This window comes from Nylanderia fulva, unplaced genomic scaffold (assembly GCF_048542155.1).
Source record: "Nylanderia fulva isolate GAGA-0341 unplaced genomic scaffold, ASM4854215v1 Scaffold39, whole genome shotgun sequence".
NCBI classification, from domain to species: domain Eukaryota; kingdom Metazoa; phylum Arthropoda; class Insecta; order Hymenoptera; family Formicidae; genus Nylanderia; species Nylanderia fulva.
In genome coordinates, this window is record NW_028190466.1 from 219,456 (window position 1) to 236,584 (window position 17,129).

At 28.7% G+C, this 17,129-nt stretch overlaps 1 protein-coding gene and 1 long non-coding RNA gene across 4 annotated transcripts; one reads left to right on the forward strand and one right to left on the reverse strand.

Annotated features, from left to right (window-relative positions):
- Positions 1–1,935: 1,935 nt before the first annotated feature.
- LOC114934183 (uncharacterized) lies at positions 1,936–7,097 on the reverse strand. 3 transcript variants are annotated; one of them, XR_014925415.1, is made up of 3 exons: positions 6,886–7,097; positions 2,107–6,814; positions 1,936–2,035 (listed from the first exon to the last, which is right to left on the reverse strand). XR_014925415.1 is itself a non-coding variant. In XM_085485770.1 (3 exons), the coding sequence occupies exons 2-3, from the start codon at positions 6,689–6,691 to the stop codon at positions 6,340–6,342; spliced, it is 222 nt and encodes a 73-aa protein (XP_085341896.1). In that variant the 5' UTR covers positions 6,692–6,814; positions 6,886–7,097; the 3' UTR covers positions 5,949–6,339. The 3 variants fall into 3 exon arrangements, 2 of the variants coding, with proteins under 2 accessions (XP_029162652.2, XP_085341896.1); XM_085485770.1 differs by lacking the exon at positions 1,936–2,035 and having other exon boundaries at positions 5,949–6,414; positions 6,545–6,814; XM_029306819.2 differs by lacking the exon at positions 1,936–2,035 and having other exon boundaries at positions 2,043–6,814.
- A 160-nt stretch (positions 7,098–7,257) lies between these two features.
- Positions 7,258–13,520, forward strand: LOC146721970 (uncharacterized). Its single transcript, XR_014925408.1, has 3 exons — positions 7,258–7,328; positions 12,216–12,266; positions 13,476–13,520. It is a non-coding gene; the product is annotated as an uncharacterized LOC146721970 (long non-coding RNA).
- Positions 13,521–17,129: the final 3,609 nt, after the last annotated feature.

The following is a 17,129-nucleotide window of genomic DNA, read 5'->3' on the forward strand; positions in this document are numbered from 1 at the left end:
AATTTAAAGCTGCAAAAGACCGATCAAATTATTTCACAATTAGTTAGTCATGTCGATTCTTTTCGCAGAAAACTGCTATTATTTAAAAATCATTTACAAAATAATAATTTGCATTTTTTCCCTTCATGCCAGATTCTCTTTGAAGAACACGGCAAAAATTGTAATTTCTTAAATCACATATATATTATCGAATCCTTAATCGATCAATTTGATACGCGTTTCAGAGATTTTGAAATGCTACGAAAAGATTTAATACTTTTCGAGAATCCTCTCACAGTGCAAATCGAGGAACAAAGCCTAGAATTTCAGGCAGAACTTTGCGATTTGCAGTGTGATCTTTCTTTAAAGGCGCGATTAGAAAAAGGAATCGAATTCTTCAAATTATTAGATGTGTCATATTATCCACATCTTAGAAATTTCGGTCTTCGAATTTTCTTCATGTTTGGGTCCACATATTTATGCGAATGTTCTTTTTCCAAAATGAAAATAATTAAAACTGAAAAACGTTCCTCCTTAAGCGACGCATCATTATCCTCGCTGATGCGAATTAATTCTTCTAAAATTTCTGTGGATATCTCATCCCTAGTAGAATCGTGTAAACGACCCAGAAAATCTAAATAAAATTCTTAATTATTTTCTTTCTATTTTTTCATAATATTGTTTTTCTGCCAAGCCACCGCACTTTTTATTATTTTCAGTGGAATAGGCCTACTGGGGAAACCACTATAAAAAAAACGCATCTGCAATAGTACCTCACGGGTGATGAGGAAAACTATTGTTGTGTAATATTATAATTATTAAATATTATTTTTAATATTTATATTATTTCTATTATTAATATAATTATAAATGTAATCTATAACATATATACGTATACAATATATATACATGTATCTATGAACAATATAGATTACATTTATAATTACATTAATAATAAAAATGTTAATATTCAGTTATTATTTAACAAAAATATAAATAATGTAATAATAATGACGATTTGGCGGAAGGCACAACTTAACATGTTTAGCGACGCTCCTGAGATATAGCGTTGCCCGGAGTGACGACGACTCCGCCGTCGAGTCTCGACGGTAGTGGGGGAACCCGCCCCGTCGCTCGCGAAATCGGCTCGAAAAGAGCAACTAATTCCGAGCACTGAATTAAAATCTCGACATAATTTTAATTCACCGAATTATTTTTATGTATTAACATAAATTTATTTCATTTATATTTTATAAGACAATTAATCATTTAATCTTTTTATAATAAATGGAATATTGTTTATGCTATGAAAAAGTAAAACTGCGTACCATACGTGAGCGCGGTTGCCGCCGCGCCGCAGCTAACTTCGCGCGCCCGCCCCTGACTTACTCTTGTAACTCCGCGCTGATTGACTGATTACAATAATTAATTGCGGTGAAATTATTAATCAAATCGAAAAATAGTATTAGACATTTTCTCTTAGATTTTCATTCTCTATCGAATGGTGCTGAGCAAATGCGACACTTTTTTAACACCCTGTATACAGGATATCACAGAATTAGTAGTAAACCTGTTAATGGAAGATTCTTGAGATAATTGGGAGACGATTTTGCTTCTAACTATATTGATATATAAATTTATAAAATATATAGTTTTTTTCAAAAATTTTGATTTTTCTCAATATTTTATATACAAAATTTTTTAAACAAGATCGACGAAAAATTAATATTTTATGAGATACTTACGTTCATGCAAAATAATGTGTTAAAGATGTAAAATATCCTGTTAAATATTCTCTTTGTGATTATCTTATTCTTACAACTTATTGTTTTAATAATTATATTTCACTTTTACGCGATATTTTTATTTTTTTTATTATTCCCCTTATTTCTATATGTGTATATCGTCTATAATTCTTATAATTTCTTTTCTTTTAATTGCATCTTTTGCTATTTTTTATTTGTTTTCGAATTATTACCCTGTATACATATATATATATATATAATATGATTTCGGTTTTTTTCCTCTCGGGAAAGCAAAACACCAATGGATTCATCTAAAAATGTAGAGTTTTATTAATTTATGAAGTTCTCCTTTTTCAGACAATTTACAAAAGTGTTTACTAACCTAAAAATGTAGAGAATCGACAATTAAATGCTCATGCTCTCCTACTTCTTATCACTAATCGACAATAGTTTAGCTCAATATATTTTATCAACTTTATAAACTCAACAACTTTATCAACCTTATATAATATTACATAAATCAATAGCGAAAACCACGTGGAGCTCTTATTCATCTCTCCCTATCTCTCTCTCTCCAGTCGCGCCGTCCCTCATATATCCAACACTTACCGACGCATGCGCAAAGCTTTCATCTCCCCCCTTAGGGTGTTTAATTTTCATCTTGAGGTGTAAATTAAACATTAATTACTGCAGATCCATAGATGTTGGAATGAGCTTTGTGACGTGATATAATCCGATTGATCTTTTCCCATGACCAGTATTTATCCTATAGACTGAATTTGATATCTTTTCTTCTATCTCGAAGGGGCCAATTCTGATCTCATCCATTTTTTTTCTATTTAGTTTATTTCCATTGACTATATAAACCATGTCTCCTTTTTCAAAATCATATTGCATTCTATTTTTATCAAATAGAGATTTGTTATAATTATGTGATTTCTTCGTTCTAAGTAATGCTATTTCTCTATCTTGTTCCAGGTCTCTTATGTCTTCGTTTTTCTCTTTTAATTCCGGTGGTAACAAGTCAGTAGATTCTCCATCTAATAGGTATTTTGGTGAAAATCCTGTGACTGAGTGGTTTGTCTTATTATATTTTTTTGTACACTCTTCTGCTATTCTGGACCATGCTGATTTCTTCTCTCTTTCATTTAGTTTACAACGTATTTTATTGACTAATGTTTGGTTCAATCTTTCATTCAACCCATTCGTAAAGGGTGCATCCACTGCTGTAAAAATTAATTGTATATTTCGTTCTTTGAGGTAATGTTTAAAATCATTGGAGTTTAGGCCCGGGTATTGATCTGAAAGCAGTATCTCAATCGTATTATTTTTTGAAATCTTCTCTATTAGTTTGATGAAATCCTGAGCGTTTTGGCTTTTTGAGCATAGGGTGTATGCAAATCTTGTGAAATGGTCAACTAGTAGGTGCAAATATCTTTTAGTTGATTTTCGTCCACCAAATCCACCAATTGTATCCAAGGACACTATTTGGAATGGTTTTTCAGCGGGACCTAATTGTGACATTAGACCATATTTTCTATTTAATCTTGTTTTATTTTTGATGCAAATTTCACAATTCTTACATATTAATCTAATATTTTCCAATATGTTCGGTGCCATGTAGAAAGGTTTTATCTTGGCTTCCATCTGATTTATCCCTATGTGGCAGTAATTTTCGTGAGTTTTCTTTATTAATATTTTACTATATTCTTTACTTAGAATTATTTTTTTCTTCTTTTTCCTGTTTTCTTTGTAATAAATACCATCTTTCATGGTTAATTTCTTCTCGCTTTCTTTTATTTGTTGATTGTGTTTTTGGTCCATTTTTATGTCTTGTAGACTAATAATATTTACTGTTTTTAGAGTTTCTTCATTGTTTTCATAAACTTCAAAACTGGATTCCTGCAGAGGCAGTCTGCTTCTGTATTTGTCTTTCCTGGGTTGTATTTTATTACAAAATTGTATTGTGATAAATAATAAGTCATATCTCCCAGTTCATCATCAGTTCTATTTTTAACATTCAAATTTTCCAGTGGTTTGTGATCTGTGTATACAGTAAAAAAATTTCCAATTAACCAATGTTGCCAGAACTTCAAACTTTCTTTAATGGCTAAACATTCCAAGAATATAGCCTTTTTCTTTTTTTGTGATTCGTTCAGCTTTTTTGAGAAATAAGCTACTGGTTTCTGTTCTCCATTTAATTGAGTTTGTTTTAAGACAGCTCCCAAACCATTTATGCTGGCGTCTGTGTAGATCGAGATCGGTAATTTTGGGTCGAAAATTGCAAGTACTGGTTTTGAACATAAATACTCTTTAATTTTTTTAAATGTGCTCTGGCATTCATCTGACCAATAAAATGTTGTATTTTTCCGGAGTAGATTGTATAGAGGATCAAGTGTTATTGTAGCGTTTGGAATATATTTACCGTGGAAATTAATTTTACCTAAAAATTGTCTTACTTGTTTTCTGCTTTGTGGAGTTGGAAAATCCTTAATTGATCGTAAGTTATCTTTCAACGGTGTGATTGTATTATCTTTTATTAAATGTCCTAAGTATTTTACCGAATTTGATGCAAACCTACACTTTGTAATTTTTAGTCTGAGCCCTTCTTTTTGGATCGCGTCCAATAATTTTCTTATGTGTTCTATATGTTCAGTGAATGTTCTTGAAAAAATTAGTATATCGTCAATGTAGTTTACAGCGAATCTTGATAAGTCATATTTCTTTATGATGTTTCTTAGAATCCGTTGAAAAATTGCCGGAGATGTTTTTAGACCGAAAGGCAGACATGTCCACTGGTAATGGCCCTCTTGTGTCACAAATCCTGTTTTGGGTCTATCTCGAACTCTTAATGGAATGGACCAGAAAGCTGAGTTCACATCCAGCGTCGTAAAATATTTACAGTTTATGGTTTCAATCATTAAGTCTTCTATTAGAGGAAATGGCTGCGATTGAGGAACTATTATTTTATTTAGTTCTCTGAAATCTATGCATAACCGACTTCTTTTCCCTTTATCTCTTTTATAGGCTAAGGTTACTGGCGCTGCGAAAGGGCTATATGATTCCTCGATCAAATTATGTTTTAATAGTTCTGCGATTTGTTTTTCTATTTCGATTTTATCTGGGATCGAACATCTGTATGGTCTTTTATAACAGTACTTGTCTACTTGTAAATCAATGAATGCCTCATAGTTTTTTACTCTTCCAACATCGAATTTGTCTTTTACAAAGATCTGTTTATATTCTTTTAATATGGTGGTTATGTGTTCTTTTTGATCTAAGTTTAAATGTTCAGTATCAATTGTAAATTTATCAGTCTCTATTCCTTCATTAAAGTTTACTTCAAATTCTTTGAGTTCTATTTCCATTCCTTTTTTTTCTTCATTTTTATTTTTAGAATTATTTTCATTCCTCTGAAATTCTAACTTCCTATCAATATCTTTATTTTCTATATCTTCTTTATTTGTATTTGTATGTGTTTTTTTTTATTTTTAAATTTTCATCATGAGTTAATTTAAATTTTTTTATTGTGTCTAATCCCAGTATAAGGTCGTGTTCAAAATTTTCATTTTCTAATATAAATGCGTTTATATTCTTTTCTTCGTCCAAAATTTTTGCTGTAAGCATTACTACCCCATCAGTTTTTCCCCTACCATTAATCGATTTTAATATGCTATTATGTATCTTTTTTCCTTTGTTCTTCAATTTTATTATTCTAGAGTTTACCACTGTAACATTTGAACCGGGGTCATATACTCCTGTGGTTTCCAACACATTATTTAATAGCACATCTACCATGATTAATGGTGGGACTTCAAGTTTTTTTGGTCCTCTGTGTTTAATTCTACTTCCAGTATTGAGTTTGCAGATAAAGCTTTATTTTCAGATCTTCTCTTTTCTTCTTTGTACCAGCATTGTTCTTCTGGGTGGTAACGATTATTTTTGCCTTTTTCTTCACAAATTCTACGTGGTTTCTTATCATACTTTTTTGTTTCTGATTTCGTATTTCCTTTTATATTTTTGTTTTCATAAATCATTTTTTTATTTGCTATCTTTTCATATCTTCTGATTTCATTAAATAGGTCTTCTGAATTTTTTAAATCTTGCCTATCAATTCTTTCTCTTACGAATGCTGGCAGTCCTGCCGCAATCAAGTTTATTAGAGTTAATTTATCTATGTTTTTGTTTGTCTCTAGTAGTAAACGTTCTTTTTTCAAAGCATAATCTAAAAGTGAGCCACTTAAAAATCTATAATTTAATGCGTGTATTATTGGAGACCATCCTTTGTCTGCAAAAGTCTCTAGAAAATTTTCCTTCCAAGTGTTCCACATTGAGTCTAATGTATGTTTAATTAACATAGAGCTATACCAGTCTTTGCATGTATCTTCTAAAAATAATCTTAAAATTTCAATCTTTTCAATATCTTTTGTAATACCCAATCTGTCACATTCACTTTCGTATGTTAATAACCATTGATTTACACTTACATTCTTACCATTAAACTTGTCGATTACAAACTTTTCAGAAACCTTGCTTAAATTAGGATTATTTTTCAATTTTTGTTGACTTCCTTCTTTTTCTACTAATTTTTCTAGAATTTTTATTAGATTTTCATCTAATTTCTGTGGTGTACTCTGTTGTTGTTGTTGTTGTTCTTTGAGATCGGGGATCTCTTCCAAAATGTAGTCTTCTATAACCATATTTCCACTAGTGTCTTTATAAATACTTAGTGTGGTTTTATCTAAACTAAACCATACTTTTCGTGTTTGTCCGCGCCTTACAAGTGTTTTTTTTACTTTTTTGAAGTCTGGTAGACTTACGAGATGTTGGTGATATTTCATCGGTTGTAAGCAATCTGGTACGCTAAAACTTATGTTTTCTTCATTGGTGATTGATTTAACCACAATCACGTTATTTTTTGGGTCTTCCGCCGCCACGACCTCCAACTCGAATCTTAGCCTTTCCATTAGTATGTGTTAATTAATGTGTCTTCCTTCTTTAGAACTGTTGCACAAACGTGGAAAATTGTCGATTTATAATATGATTTCGGTTTTTTTCCTCTCGGGAAAGCAAAACACCAATGGATTCATCTAAAAATGTAGAGTTTTATTAATTTATGAAGTTCTCCTTTTTCAGACAATTTACAAAAGTGTTTACTAACCTAAAAATGTAGAGAATCGACAATTAAATGCTCATGCTCTCTTACTTCTTATCACTAATCGACAATAGTTTAGCTCAATATATTTTATCAACTTTATAAACTCAACAACTTTATCAACCTTATATAATATTACATAAATCAATAGCGAAAACCACGTGGAGCTCTTATTCATCTCTCCCTATCTCTCTCTCTCCAGTCGCGCCGTCCCTCATACATCCAACACTTACCGACGCATGCGCAAAGCTTTTATATATATATATATAAAATCACTAAAATCAATGTTTACAAGCAACCATTATAATATAATAAATATATATATTTAAAATACATCTAATATATATAATTTTGATTTAAATCGTAGCACCCTTTATACTGCGCATAATGCAACACGCCTTAACCGAACAAATATTTTGGAAAATCGTTCGCTTATATACAAACAGCAAGTGAGTAATACAATATAGAATATAACATAAAAAAAATAAAATTACATAACTTAAATAATGTATAATAATAGAAGTTTTATAAAATGTCCCTTAATTTTCTCGCTTCTTCTGACATTATTTCATAATGGTGTTTTTTAGTTTTACAATTCCGCTATTTTTCTCGTTTTTCTACTAAATTTATTTTTAATTTCATTATTTTTACTATAAAAACCGCTTTTGTAGAAAGAAGTTGTTGATTTATCGTTGTCTCTCTTTCATATGCAGATTTATTGTTGTTTTGTTTATTTTTGTTTCATAATTTGTTATTTTTTGAAAATAATTTTTAAAATTATTTTTATTCTTTTTATTATTTTCCTTATTTATATATATGTATATTGTCCATAATTCTTATAATTTCTTTTTTTTTAATTGCATCTTTTGCTATTTTTTATTTGTTTTCTAATCTTTTTTAACAGGTTATTAAATATCTAACATCTCTTTTCCATTACCTTCTCCATTTTTCATTATTCTTCTCTCGTAGATCTACCTACTTATTTTTCTGATTTTTTGTTTTGTCTTTATTTTCTTTTAATTTAAGATTTAGAAAGACAGGGCCAACTATAACGAGCATATTAAATTAGTGAGAGATGTAATGTCAACACATAATTGATTTATTTCTTAGTAAATATAATGATAATAAAAAATAAAACGTTTCGGCTGTTACCTCAGCCTTCTTCAGTAAATATAAAAAACAATAAAAAAATTCTTTTAAGTAAAATTATGACATATTACGCATTAGAGTCTATTTTTTAATGAACATTTTGGTTTGATAAGTCGATGAATTTAAATTGGGTTACGCTTCTATCATTTATTAAAATAGATATTGTTTCTAATCGGCTAACCATTTTTTAACTAAGATGGTAAACTTTTTAATTATGTCAAAAAACATGTAAACGAGCTCACTGTTGTTAGTAGAACAAGTTGACGGTCCATTCCACGTCATCAATTCTTTTGAACATTATTAGTTAAAAATTAGATTCCGAATCTAATTTCTAGAAGAGAAATGTTTCTGAAATGATTCATATAAAGGAACAAAAAAACGGTCTAAACTTAAAAAAAGATACCAATATGCTTGACGAGTCATATTTTGACATTCTAGAAGAATTGTCTTATAAATAAACAGTAATAATAATAGGAGTCACGGTTTGAATTCGACACATCATATTGTGACTTTGTATAGTGAACACATTGACTTGGCGGAATCTTGACTACTCATCAATTTAAGTAAGCAATTCTAATCATAATCAAGATCTTTCACATAAAAAATAACTTATTAATATAAATTAATATACCGAAAAAATAAAAATATACTTAGACAATCACGGTGAAATATACTACAATGACGAACTTACTCGGAAATATCCTTGATGATGGGAACTAACTTTTTGATGCTGGATAACATCTAATTGTTTTCAATTCTCATATCAAGCGGTTCTGACGATATTTTTAACTAATAATGTTCAAAAGAATTGATGACGTGGAATGGACCGTCAACTTGTTCTACTAACAACAGTGAGCTCGTTTACATGTTTTTTGACATAATTAAAAAGTTTACCATCTTAGTTAAAAAATGGTTAGCCGATTAGAAACAATATCTATTTTAATAAATGATATAAGCGTAACCCAATTTAAATTCATCGACTTATTAAACCAAAATGTTCATTAAAAAATAGACTCTAATGCGTAATATGTCATAATTTTACTTAAAAGAATTTTTTTATTGTTTTTTATATTTACTGAAGAAGGCTGAGGTAACAGCCGAAACGTTTTATTTTTTATTATCATTATATTTACTAAGAAATAAATCAATTATGTGTTGACATTACATCTCTCACTAATTTAATATGCTCGTTATAGTTGGCCCTGTCTTTCTAAATCTTATTTTTATAATATCACACGAGCCTTGTCTTTAAATATCTAATTGTATTCTTTATTAAATTCTTTTAATTTGTTTTGTTATTGTTCAAAATCATTTTATAACTCTCCCAATACTTTGTTCAAATATAATCTGTTTTAGTGCTTTAATGAAAAATTAAATAATATATTATTTAATTGCATTTAAAATTATGTTATATTCTTTATTATCATAATATAAATATAAGATATATAAATAGATGTATAAATTTATAAAGAAAAATGCAATTTTATATTTTGTTTCTTAGTATTTATTAAAATGTTTTATAACATAAATATTACACAAACAATTTTTACGTATTTGTAATGTTTTTCTACATATTTTACATTTTTTGTGAATTTAGCCAATTACATCGCCCAAGTTTTATTAATTTTATGAGGGAAATTGCAGAATCACAAACAGATGATGATCTACGTTACTTGCATAATTGGGATTTGGAAAAGCATTGTCCTCTCATAAAAATAATACGAGATTATAGTCATCCGGTGTACGAAACATTTTTCCGATGGTCCATAGAAAATATTAATGAATTAGAGATTGATTGCTTACCTATTACTTATATTACAGAAACATATCCCGATTTTTACGATTTTTTTATATTCCATTGTATGCGCAAATTCAAGCAGAAAATCAAAACTATTATTTTTTCAAGAGGATAGTTGGATGATATTCAATATGCAACAAATTGATAAATATCGATCATTGACTCATTATGACTTATTACTCGTCTTCATTTTACACACACATACACACAATTGATATTATTTTATATTTTTGTCTATTTTATTCATTATCGTATAAAAATCTGAAATATTCATTATATATAACTATAATAGTTTTAAAATGTTTTGTGTAATGTTCTGCATTATTTAATATATAATTAAGGTATACATCAGTGATTTTATATTATATCAATCAATATTAAAATTATATATTTATAAATATGTATTTTGTGCTAATAATAATAAAAATTATAAAAAAGTTAATTATATTTATAAAATTAATATAATAATAAGTGCAAAGTAACATACAATTTTCGTAACATTACATGTTACAGAAATTACACTGATTAATAAAAATAATTGTGAAGAAGTTGATCGGAATACAATTAGAAAATATGGTTCCAAAGTCAATGTAATAGCTATCAGATGTTTTAGTGAAATCAGCAGTGCACTGTCGAAGGAGATCATAAAATAAATAAGATTATTTTTGCCAAGTTATAGATTTTCTGCCTTAATACTAAATATCATATTTCAAATTATTACTGTGATGAAACCTAGACTGGTGATACCAAAAATTATTGTTACAATTAATTATGTTTAAAAATATTGGAAATTATGTATGAAAAATGTGTCATATTTCATGGTTTCTGAGAGAATGTGGATCATGTGCTGATTTTTTATTCTGAGCATTATAAAGAAGAATGTATACGTGTGTGTGTGTGTGTGTGTGTGTGTGTGTGTGTGTGTGTGTGTCTGTGTGTGGTAATACACTTTCCTTCTGGATAGCTGGATAGCGTTTATGTGTTCAAACATGTAACTATTTTACAATCTTTTTATACATTACATTCAAATAACGTTTATTTATTATAAATAAATCACATCTGTGCCTCACCCTATGTAATATATGTATATATATATATATATATATATATATATGTATACATATGTATACATTCTTCATAATACTTACATTAAAAAATCAGCACATGATCCACGTTCATTCAAAAACCATGAAATATGACACATTTTTCATACATAATTGCCAATATTTTTAAACATAATTAATTGTAATAATAATTTTTGGTATCACCAGTCTAGGTTTAATCACATTAATAATTTAAAATATGATATTTGTTATTAAAGCTTGAAAATCTATAAGTTGACAAAAATAATCTAATTTATTTTATGGTCTGCTTCGACAGCGCAATGTTGATGTTACTAAAAGTTCTGATAGCTATTAAATTGATTGTGCAATGTATCCAACTATATTTTCTAATTATAATCCGCATAATCGTCCTTCAAAAAAAGGAAATAAACGTTATCAAATTTAAACTGTAGCTTCTAAGATACATTTGTCAGCGAACTACGTACGGATTTTACGTCCCGTTGTAAACTTTTTTTTTTACAAACAATTTTGTGCAAAATTTTTCGTCAAAAAATGAAACTTTTTCTTCAGACTTGTGTCATTTTTACAAAAACAATTATTTTTTAATTTCCGTACGTAGTTCGCTAGCTAATGATATAAAGAATTAAAAAAAATTTGGTTTTTTGTTCTACAGCAAAAATTGGAGCAGCTAGTAGGTCGCCCGTAAGGCACTGTCCGAAACGAGTGGTCATCGTTGCAGAGCTCTGTCACCGCCATTTTGTAAAAAAAAAAATGCAAAAAAATTTTTTTTATATATTTCGAAGTATGTAAGATTAAGTACTTAAAAAGGATTTTCTATCACTGTTTTTGTTTTATAGTAAAAAATTATCAAAAATAGGCCTTTTTTGGGCGCTCTACAGTGGCCTAACCCCTTAACCATATAAATGTATTTTAACGCGCCACAATATGTTTATAACAATCTTTTCTGCTTATACTTAATATTTAATTTGATATGACTGGCTCAGACATATATAAGAATCTTTACTAGCTAATTATCATATAAAATCACATAATAAAAGTACTTGAATTTAAATTAATTATATTATTAAAACATTTATATGATGACCAAAAATGCTTGCTTATTTAAATAACTATATATATTTATTTATATACAAATTTTACATATACATATTAACTGTCCTTCTGGATAATATTTTTGTGTCATCTTCTTGTACATGTGTATATATATATGTGTGTGTGTGTGTGTGTGTGTGTGTGTGTGTGTGTGTGTGTGTGTGTATACACATATATAATACAAAATTATTAATCTAATTTAAATATTGCAGGAAGTGTGTTAATATACTTTTGTTCTGAAGAGCATTTCTGCGTTCAACCAGGTAACCATTTCACACTCTTTTTATATATATATATTATATTTATTAACATTTATATGATGACCAAAAATGCTTGCTTATTTAAATAACTATATTTATTTATATGCAAATCTTACATATACATATTAACTGTCCTTCTGGATAATATTTTTGTGTCATCTTCTTGTACATGTGTATATATATGGGTGTGTGTGTGTGTGTGTGTGTATGTGTGTGTGTATTACACATATATAATACAAAATTATTAATCTAATTTAAATATTGCAGGAAGTGTGTTAATATACTTTCGTTCTGGAGAGCATTTCTGCGTTCAACCAGATAACCATTTCACACTCTTTTTATATATTATATTTAAATAATATTATAAATAAATATAAATAAATATATATATTATATATATATATATGTATACATTCTTCTTTATAATGTTGAGTAAAAAATCAGCATATATGATTCACATTCTCTCCAAAACCATGAAATATGACATATTCCATACATAATTGCCAATATTTTCATTTTCAAACATATTCAATTGTAAGAATAATGTTTGATATTACCAGACTAGGTTTCATCATAATAATAATTTAAAATATATTTGATATTAAAGCTTGAAAATATCTATGTTGGCAAAAATAATCTGATTTATCTTATGGTTTGATTCAACAGCGCAATGCTGATTTCATTAAAACTTCTGATAGCTATTAAATGAATTTTGCAATGCATCCAATCATATTTTCTAATTGTAATCTGCATAACCATCCTTTAACAAAAGGAAATAAACATTATTAACCATGTAAATATATTTCAACGTATCATATTATGTCTTTAAAAATCTTAATTTCCTGCTTTACATTTACTTTAATATAAGTGACTCACGTAAGAATTTTTTCTACCAAATTCTAGTATAAAATCACATAATAAAAGTATTTCAATTCAAATTAATCATTATTAGTAATATATATTTATATAGAATGATAAAAAATACTTGTTTATTTAAATTATTATATATTTATACTTATATATGCAAATTGTATATTTATAAATTAATTTCTCATTCTAATGTATTAATACCACTCAAAATCATTATTATGTTATGTTATATTATGTCAACTACATAAAGAAACTTTCCTTATTCATAACATTTTTGTGTTGTACATATATACAATATATATATTATAATTCAAAATTATTAATCAAATGTAAATATTGCAGGAAGTTTGGTAATATAACGAAGTGTAACCATACAGTTTCCTTCTGGAGAACATTTCTGCATTCAACTAGGTAACCATTTCACAATGTTTTTACATATTACTTTCAAATTGTGTTTATTTATTATAAATAAATTATTAGAGAGAAATATTGAAAAATATTGAATAACAATTAAAATACGTTGTATATAAATATTTATATAAATGGTCTTGTTTTAAAATTGTATTATTATTTAAATGCTTAGAATGTATATATTTTGTTATTATGTATTTATTTATATATTTATATTTTCTTTATATTGAAAAGATTCATTTTTCTTTTTCCTTTTTTTAAATTAATAAATTTTATTAAATATTTGTTTGCCAATTAAACAAAAATGTAATCGTACACCAGCAATTACATTTCAAAATATTATTTTTCTTGTGTGTGAATAGTTTCATATAATATCTGGATTGCAAATATATATTGTTAATAATAATAGTTTTGTTGCATATCTATTATGCATATAATTTGGAAATAATATAATTTAATAATTAAAAATTGCAAACAGAATAATATATTCACACACATATTTATATTTTTATATTATATCTGCACATATTCATATTGATGAGATAATTGTTTATTATATAAAATCATGTGCGCGATAATTAAATATTTTTTATGCAATCAAATTAATAAGGAATATAATGATTTAACATGATTATATTCTAAATCTGTTGGTCAAACGTTACGTGTAACAAATATATACAATTAAAGTTATTAAAATTTTATTATTTTTGTAAAATATCATTTACTTTGTAGAATACTTGAAAATATTACAATTCTATTTCTTAATAATTAATTAATTAAATTTAATAAAGGAAATAAAACATTTTATCGTGTTCTGATATTGGACTTATTAACCATAGCGTGTAATTAAATATTATAGGTTTACGCTTACTGTGATAAAGCTCTTTGATTGTTAATTGGTTGAAATATACTAATATATACAGAAAGTGTCGGTTCGATTTTCCTCGGCCAGTTACTGAGAATTTCGTTATAAGAGACGTTATCACTTCGATAGTCGGTAGAAAAAATTTACGCAGTAAGAGCAGATTGTACGATTTTCCTCGCAAAGAGTCGGAAAGGTTTATAAACGATTATAATCCGGCTATCAAATTAGCCTGGGAGGGAAATATGAACATACAATTTATTGGAGAAAAATCAGAGTTTTTAAACTCATATTTAACAAAATACACGACAAAGTCAGAAAAATGCAATACAGACTTTGAAGTGATAGATTCGAATAAGTCCTTGGCATCGAAACTGTGGAATTTTTCAATGCGTTCATTAAATAACAGAGAATGCGGTGCTTTAGAAGCTGCGGATACACTATTAGGGAATCCCTTGTACGGTACGGATAATGATACCGTGGTCAAATGGATCGATGTTAATGAGGTGAGAAATAGAAAAGTTAAAACATTTAATGAAATTAAAGCTCTCGATGAAAATTCTACGAATATTTACTGTTCGTCACTCATCGATGATTACTATCCAAATAGACCTCAGGAATTAGAATCATTGAATTTGTACGATTTTGCCAGATTCTGGGAAATTACGAAACAGATGTCAAATAATGACGAAGTCAAGTGTTACAAACTGGCATCGGGTTTATTTTAAAAAAACGAAAAAAAGGTTATTTAATTAACCATTATCGATTTAATATAAAAACTGAGCCCGAAAAATATTTTTACTCGCTGCTTCTTCTATTCAAACCATGGAGAGATTTGAGTGAACTCAAAAGTACATTCGAGACTTACACGGATGCCTTTAAGAATTCAGAGACTGTTTTAACGAGGGTAATGAAAAATCACGAAAGGCTCGAAGAAATACAGAAAGCTTTTGAGAACGTTGCTGAATTAATCGAGAAGCGCGAAAATGATCTCAAAACAGCAGACAGAGACAAATCCGATGACGATGAACTGGATTGTAATCCGATAGAAGCTGACGACGCGATGAAAGATGGAAGATTTTGGTAAGATTGACGACCCGATTGATTTATCGCAAATGATGTCGCAATTGAACAAAGACCAGAAAAGAGTCTTTGATGGAGTATGCCAAGTTTTACAAGATAAGAATCAGATTCTGCGACTGTACATAATTGGCGAGGGTGGTATAGGGAAAAGTTTTCTAATTGAAACGATTAAACATTGGATCAGAATAAATTTGGAAAAAACGACTGCCATATCTGCTCCCACGGGTATCGCAGCATTCAATATCGATGGCTTGACAATCCATAGAATGTTTCAACTACCCGTTAGTCATGAATCTACACCAAAATATACGCAATTGTCAGACATGGTCTTGAAAACTTTGAGAGACAAATTAAAAAATGTCGAATTATTTATAATCGATGAAGTATCCATGATTTCAAATGTGACACTTATGTTTATCAATCTACGATTATGTGAAATCTTTGATACGACAAATACAGATGATGGTTTCTTTGGCAGAAAACACATTCTCCTGTTTGGGGACTTGTTGCAGCTTCCTCCTGTAAAAGGACAATTTTCGTTTGTTAAAATGTCTCAATCAGAGATTCAGAAGTATTTAGGTACCATGGGTGGATGTGATTTGTGGAGATTGTTCGAGTACGACGAACTTTTGATTAATATGCGACAAAGATGCGACAATACATATCGTGATATACTTTCTAGAATACGAATAGGTTTAGTAACGGATTCTGACATCAATGTTCTTCAGTCTAGAAAAATCAATTTTAAAGAAAGTAGTTGCGACGAAAGATTGAATGAACTTTGCACTTATATGAATCAATTACCGATTGATACAATTTGTTTATTGCCCACGTGTTATTTGTGCAAGGTTTTGAACACAGCAATGCTCGATAAAATCGACAGCGATGAAATTCTACTGATAGCAGAAGATGATGTCAACTGTGCTCCAGCAATGAAAAAAAAGATGCATAACATTTTGGAAGACAAAGATGATAAAGTGTCTGAAACAGCTGGCATTGAAAGAGTAATAGCGATTAAAATTGGCGCTAAAGTGATGATTCGACGAAACATTGACGTAACTTTGGGACTTGTCAAGGGAACGATAGGCAATGTAGTTGCAGTTAATCGCTCTGCTGACGGCAATCGTATTGATTCCATCAAAATAGTTATTTCGGATAACAAAGAAATCGCAATAACGAAAGTAGATATTAAATTTGAAGTATTCCACAAATTAGTGGTACATCGGAAACAATTTCCATTGTCTCTCAGTTATGGAATAACTATACACAAAAGTCAAGGAATTACATGTAACAATGCAATGATGGATTTAGGAACGACTGTATTCAGTGATGGTCAAGCCTATGTAGATTTGTCACGAGTAAGTAAATTTTGGAAAGCCTACATTTGATAAATTTCAATCTAGCATCAGTTAAAGCAAACTCGAGAGCCATTGTAGAATATAATCGACTGAGATCTATCATTCAAATCTGAACTGCCACAAATCAATCCGTCCGAGAAAAAGGTTGTGAAAATGTACGATCGTCGATGGGCTATCCCTAATATCATTGATGATATGCAGAATTATGATTGTGAGGAACCAGAAAGTATAGTTACGTGGAAAATATATGGCTTTTGCAATAACGATGCTGTTTCGTGTTAC